The 7,450-nt window shown below is 38.7% G+C and overlaps 1 protein-coding gene across 1 annotated transcript; it reads right to left on the bottom strand.

Annotated features, from left to right (window-relative positions):
* Nucleotides 1-285: 285 nt before the first annotated feature.
* On the bottom strand, nt 286-1,992 carry LOC145006547 (F-box protein SKIP19-like). The gene is made up of 2 exons (XM_078965624.1): nt 1,580-1,992; nt 286-1,018 (listed from the first exon to the last, which is right to left on the bottom strand). Exons 1-2 carry the CDS (start codon nt 1,915-1,917, stop codon nt 403-405), a joined length of 954 nt encoding a protein of 317 aa, XP_078821750.1. The 5' UTR covers nt 1,918-1,992; the 3' UTR covers nt 286-402.
* Nucleotides 1,993-7,450: the final 5,458 nt, after the last annotated feature.

Genomic DNA, 7,450 nt, shown 5'->3' with positions numbered 1-7,450 from the left:
AAAAATCAATGACAAAATAGTTTTTTTTGTAACACAAAGACCAAACGCGTAACAAAAACACACGGTAAAAACCTTCCGAGTTAAAAAAATAAGTTAGGGATCAAATACGCAAATTACCGTAAACCATAGGGACTATTCGTGTAATTTACTCTATACTTTTTAACCATCGTATGAACTAAATATGTGGTATTTGATCTACTTACAACCATGTATTAATGTATTTAACAAGTATATAACCCAAAAAGATATCCAAAATTTCATCGCAAAGTGTTGGATCCATATTCCTTTGCTCAAACATTTCTTTTTATCACATTTCATTTATAAAATCATACATGATGAATCAATTAAAAGTTGTACATTGTTGTAGATTATAAGCAATACATTGTGTACCCAATAACGAATTCATATATCAAAGTACTCATAATCATAATCATCCTCTTCAGAAACAGCACTACCACCTGAAAATTCATAATCTTCATAGAAATCACCTTCAGAAAATTCATCAACATCAGAATACCCAGAAGAATACATATCATCAAAGTCATCAAATTCATGAATTCGAGGATGAAACCCACAGTTTTCAGTTGAATCATTCGGGCGTTTAAAATCTTTAATCCGTTCCATACACAATTTTCCCAAATTGCCCCCGAGATTCAGATTAAAACACCTACGAACATCTAGTGATTCGAGGTGAGGGCAGCTGTTAAGAATGGCTTCAAGTCCATCGTTTGACATTTTACTACCAAACACCTGTAAATGGCGTAACTCAGGCATGTTGTTTGCAATCGCAAGGGCATCATCGTCATTTTCAATGCGTGGGCGTCTGAACTCTTTGTTTAATTTGAAGGACTTGAGGTGAGGGCAATTTTGTCCGATAAGTTCAATGTCTTCTATGTTGATGGAGATGTAAGAAAGGTGAAGTTTTTCCAATTGTGGGACCCTTTTGACTGCCTGACTCAACCGACTTCCCGTGATATCAAAGCAGTTCATAAGGCAAAGATTTTTTAGTTTACTTGACCTGTTCACAATTCACCATTCGTATTTTCAGTAATTTGTAACTACTGAAAATCATTGGTTAGATAGCCCTAAAAAGCTTAGCATGTTAATGTAAGAAAGACAGTCTTCAGTTTTCACAATGATGTGAGGATAATGAATTTCAATAGCAATCATGTCTTGGAGATGAATGATAATTACCAAGAGAGATGAAAGCACAAATATGTGTCTAACATGGCTTGTGAGCCTTCTAGGCAAATAAGCATAATGGAAGACTATTGATTCCCTTCAATTTTGAAGGATTTATATTATGTTTGATAAGATTATTGTATTTCTTCCTCCGATTTTGCAGGAATTATATTATGTTTCCCAAAATTCAACCAATTTGACATTCTTCATCTCAAATTTCTCTTCCAGCCTATGACGGATGTAAACCTAATTAATAGTTTTTACAACAAATAACACAAGCCATAAAACGCAGATGATAAATTTGTACCAAAATTCGTATTTCGCAATTGATGGTGCGTATAGCATGAGTATGAAATTGAATAGCGATGACAACTGAGAAGAAGAAGAAGAAACCTACCGTAGCAAAATGTGATCAAGGAGATCATCGGAGCCAAAATACTCGATACTGATATCGATCAGTTCCCCACAGCTAAGATCGACTGCCTGCTTAGTAAGAATCTCGAGATCGTAATCTGTATCCCAAGTATCAACTGGTTTGTGCATATCGATGGTCTTCCATATCTCAGGGTCCTTGCAAATTCTCCGCCACGTTGTGCATACTTTCCGTGCACTGTTGAGTATTTCTACAGCACCCAATCTTTGAAGTATACTCGTCATCAGTTCGGGAGGCATTTCCAGCCAATTTGGAGATTCCTCCATTGCCGACGACGGCATAGCCTCGGAGGTCGACGCCATTTCAACTAGAGATGAGATCCAATGGATTTCCCGATTTGTTTTGTTCTTTCCAAGTCGGTTACCAAATCATCTTTTCTATCGGAAAAAAAGTGAATGACACATAGGTAGGTTATGTCACAAATGGTGCCCAACTATATGGTAAATTACAGTTTTGGTCCATATGGTTGACACAAATATTAAAGTGTAGTCCTAGTTTTTAGCATTTGATAAAAATGGTCCTCATGGTTGGCAAATCTTGCAGTTTTGGTCCTTAACACTGTTATTGTTAGCCATATTCCATTAAATGCCTATGAAACAATGAGATTACCCATGATGTTGACATCAATGGTCCTCTAATATCATACATTTAGTCTTACATGTGGCTATCCACATCGTTGCTTCCATCATGTTCCCTCGAGAGGAACGAAGCACAGTGAGTTCACATGTAACGCTCTGTTCCGAATTGACTCCTAGTTTGAGGCTGTAGCTCGAAGGTCAATCATTATAATGATTATCACTTTTGGGAAGGTAAGATCTAGGCCCATTTAGGTGCGGGTGATGTATTAGAAGTGATCCGGGTTTTCGATTCGTGTTTTGGAGCCTAGGGGTATTTCGATAAAGTGGCAGTTCGGGCTTTTGTGGAAAATGCATTTTTGTTCGGAAGGTCTTAATAAAGGTTTGAGTTGTTAGAAGTGTAGAGCTACTCGTCACCTTTCCGTGGATATAAGGATCGTCAGAATCGGGCTTATAACGAAGAAGTTATGGCCTTCGGAAGTTTCTTGGTTTTTCAAGCTTAGCCGAGTACACGGGGCGTACACAAAAAGTACACGGGCCGTACTAGTGAAGAAGGTAATACGTTGGACGTACCTTGGAGTACGCTAGGCGTACTGACCGGGATGGTCACGAATGTTCCCCGAAGTACGTTGGGCGTACTCTAGTCAGATCAGAACCCTATTTTAGGGTCTTGGACCTTATTTAAGCTCCTTATCTCATAACCTAACCCTAATATCTTCAGCCTTCACCCCTCTAAACCCTAAAATTCATCATATATCATCCATGGTGGCATTTTGAGCTTATGTAGTCCATTTTTGGAGTGTTTGGCCCATTTTCAAGAAGGTGGAGTTAGATGCAAAGATGGAGATCAAGAAGGAGCTTATGGATCTGGCTTTTGTTACTCACTTTCAGCTTGATGAAGGTATAAAGCTCTGAACTTGACCATTGAATGCTGAGATCTATTATGTTGAGGTTTTTGGATCTTTTTGGTCCCAAGAATGGAGCTTTATGGTTCCAAATCCGTTTTTTAGGCCTAGGGTTGCCACCCTTGGTGCTAACTAAGTCCTTAAGGCAGAAAGTTGGCATCTTGGAGGTCTTAATGGGTTCATGCAAGAGTTATGGTCATTTTCGTGGAAGTAGATTGTTATACTTTGATTTTGGGTTCATTATGGATTAAGATGTTAGGTAGAGCTCAGATCTGTAATTTGGTCCCTTGGTTTGAAGCATTAAGCACTTAATGGATTTTTTGCATCGGCCATTTGTACGATGGGTGTACAAAGTAGTACCCTGCATGTACAACCCTTTTTCCTAGTACGCTAAGCATACAGAAAAGGTGCGTTGGGCGTACGCTCTCAGGAGGACTTGGGTCTTTGTGGACTTCAGACCTTTAGGCCCTAATGGTTTTGGGCCTGGATTTGCTGATAGTTAGGCCTGAATGTATCTTTGGGCCAATAATGGAATAGTTGGGCCTATTGGCCTTGTGGCCCAATATAGAAATGGACTTCGCATTATGGGCCTCGGTTTGGGCCAATTCTTGGACTAGGTTGTTGTGGGCCTTCGTGGGCCAATTGGAATCAGGATTATAGACTAGGGAAATTATTAGGCTTTAGGATAAGGCCCATTGGAAAGGTTTGGGACCAATTTGGATGTTTGTCCATTGATGGATTTATGGGCTTTCGCTTTGGGTTGGGCCTTAGTGTTGGATCATACTGGGCCACGGGTAAAATGGTCATTATGCCCCATGCATGAATTAAGGATTATGGTTGTTGGAATAGTGTCTAAGGCTATAACTATATTCGGTGGTGCATGGTCCTTTTTGGGTTGCCTTCACCATAGCAACTTGAAGGATGATTTGTTAAGAGAGAGTAAATATTATAAGGAATAATATTTAGCTATTTGATTAATATAAGTCATAAATTAATTGGTATTAATTTGGTGACTTAAAGAGATTAATTAAATAAGAGGGTATAAACTGTCAATTGTTTGATAGTTAAACTTTAGACTGTAAATCCATTGAGATGGACCTTGGACGGATTCTAAGAGCTTTAGGATAGCTCAAATCGACCATATGGTTATCTATGGAATGGATTTGGATAGCCTTAAGAGAAGATTATCCAATTAGGGTTTAGGGTGAAACCCTTAAGGAGTCTACAAGTATAAATAGACCCTATGGGTGAGGGAATTTGACACACAACCTTACACAACCTTAAGCAAGGATACTCTGGCCGAATTACTCCCCTCTCCACTCTCCTAAATCATCTTGCTTGCTATTGGTGTTTGTAAGCCATTAGAGGAGTGACAATTGTGACTCTAGAAGCTCCAAGACAACAAGATCAACAAGGAACTCAAAGGTATGATTCTAGATCTGTTTCATCATTGTTATTTAAACTAATTAGCTATTAGAAGTCTTGGATTCAAAGCATGTTTATTAGAAAGCCTAGATCCAAGCAATAGGGTTTTGCATGCGCACATAGGAAAGTTCTTATGGCTAAAACGCAACAGTGGTATCAGAGCCTAGATTGGTTTTCTTTAAATTGTTGCTTGAATAACTGAAACAAACCTGCAAAATTCGAATTTTTGGGTTTTGAGTCACTGACTCGTCGAGTTCCAAGGTGGACTCGTCGAGTAGGCCTGACTCGGCGAGTCCCCTTGTGCACTCGGCGAGTCCAGGCGTCAGGAATGGCTTGATTCGGGATTTCTTTGAGTTTATCTTATCCAAACTTTCCATAAACTAATTAGATCAATATAAATCCGTTTTTTTGATAAATATAAGTGTTATCTTGATCTAGTTAAAGGTAATTATCAACTAATTAAATATTTAATTTCCTTATATGATAATTAACTAATTATTTTGATAATTTTGGTAATTATCTTCAAAGAAATCAAAGATAAATCAAATAAAGACAATTAAGATATTAATTGTTAATTGAAATTATTTGTTATTTGATCCTCCATGTTTTAAATGTTTAAAACCTACCCTAAGGTTTTGAAATTTATATTTGTGATTAAAAGTTTTAATTTAGACAACTTAAATTTCAATCCCTAGATTTTAAAAGGTTTAAAATACAACCCTATACTAATATGATATTAATAGTATAATATATATATGTATAACTAAATGCTAGTCTTACCGTTAGTAGGCCTCATTCACGAAGCCGATCTATAAGGTGGGTATAAGGTTGCGGCCTATAAAATGGCGCTTAATGGGTGTACACTCACACCCACCGCTTGCTTGATTGGTGGAGGGTCGTTAGCCGAATGGGTAGGATAGGGCAACCTCATCCTCGCATTAAAAGTATAATAAGAAATACGAAGTAACTAAATTTTTTTTTAAATTTCCTAATCTTAGTTACTTTAGGAAAAGTGAATTGATGCAATCCCATGAAATTACACTTTGCACCTTGCTAAGATGTTAGTGGAGCGTGTGTGGTTTACCGGCACACTAATTGGTTCTAAGCGAAGGTGGCAAAGGGTGATTCATTGTTTATCATAGTTCGATGGAGCGTGTGTGGTTTACCGGCACATCGAATAGGTGATCGTTACAATGAAGGCACCATGTGAATTTGCATGGTAATTCACACCCGCTTTGTGATCCTCGGCATCCCAGTCACAAACAAGAGGGGCATATCGAGATTTAAACATGCCATTGAATAGTTCAATGAATCTCATCCGAATCTAGGAATTCTCAAAAACACTTAGGACTAAAAGTTTAAGTTTTGTGATGGAGAATTAGTGAATCGTCATTCACTTACCTTCAATTTATTTGCATGTTAGATTACGGCATCCCTTTTCTAGTATGTAAATGTTATTGTTGGATCCTAGCCCTAATTTTTCTTATTGGGTGATAATTAGGGATTCTTATTCTAATCAATCTTTATCCTTTCTATAGATGTCAAACGCAAACAACGCTGCTGCTAGTTCTTTCACGTTGATGAGCCTTTGCCAAAAGGTCACCTTCGATGGAACGAACTTTGGCGAATGGATAAGATACATTCGCACCATTGCTCGCTATGAGGATAAAGAGTATGTCCTCGACGAGAAGCTCGAGAAAATCAACCCCGAAGTTGCTACTCCCGCCGAAATCACCGCCTTTGAAACTCATGAGCGAGATGCAACGAAGGTACATTGCATCATGATCGCCACCATGAACTCCGAATTCCAAAAGTCCTACGAGGACATGTATCCATACGAAATGCATCAAGACTTGTTGGAGAGGTACCACCAAAACGCGAGACAAGAGCGTTACGAGATCTTCACTAACATGATTTCCGCCAAGATGGGTCATGGAGAATCTCTTACCGTGCACTTGCAAAAGATGCAAAGGTATGTCGACCGCCTTCGCAAGTTAAATGTTGACTTCGGCGAAGACTTGGCGATCGACATGGTGCTTCACTCTTTGCCTCCGATGTATAATCAATTTAGGATGACCTACCACATGAACAAAGAGGAGGTCACTCTAAGTAAACTCCAAGGTCTCTTGAGGGTTGCTGAGAGCAATTTCAAGGACAAGTCTGTTGCACCAACTCCCAATCCATCCGCTGCTCCTGTCTTGGCTATTGGTCAAGGGAAGGGAAAGAAGAGGAAAGCTTCTTCAAATAACTATCGAAAGGTGAAAGCCCGAGATGGTTCCTCTTCTAGTGGGACCAAAGTTGATCCCTCTAAGCCCTGCTCTAACCCGAAGGAGGCAGAGTGCCACCACTGCTACAAGATAGGACATTGGAAGAGAAGCTGCCCGGATTACCTGCAAGCCATCAAGGAAGGAAAGATCAAGCCATCTTTCGCAGGTATATATGCAATAAAATCTAACGATTCTAATCATGCTATTTCTTGGGTTCTTGACACCGGTTGTGGTTATCACATTTTTTCTAATGTGCAGGGACTAAGAAGAAGTAGGGATGTGGAGCAAGGAAGGATCCATCTAATCATGGGGAACAGAAGATCGTCGCCTGTGACCAAGATTGGAGTGTATTCTTTAGTGCTTAAGAATAGTTTAGTTTTAGATTTGAACAATTGTTGCTATTCGCCAGAAATGGCTAGAAACATCATTTCATTTCATGGTTTATATAGACAAGGATTTAGATTTTCTTTTAATAATAAGAATGGTTCTATTTTGGCTTATCTAAATGGTGTCTTTTACTTTGAAGCTATACCATGTAATGGAATATATGAAACTGTTATGATTGTTGATAACTTAGGAAATGATGTTTTGAATATTGATTCTTCCACTAGTATGGATAAAGCATCCTTGTGGCATTGTCGTCTTGGACATGTCAACAAGAAA

This window comes from Lactuca saligna, chromosome 7 (assembly GCF_052625555.1).
Source record: "Lactuca saligna cultivar CGN05327 chromosome 7, ASM5262555v1, whole genome shotgun sequence".
NCBI lineage: Eukaryota > Viridiplantae > Streptophyta > Magnoliopsida > Asterales > Asteraceae > Lactuca > Lactuca saligna.
The sequence above is the reverse complement of the archived record's forward strand: the minus strand, read 5'-3'. Positions and strand labels throughout refer to the sequence as shown.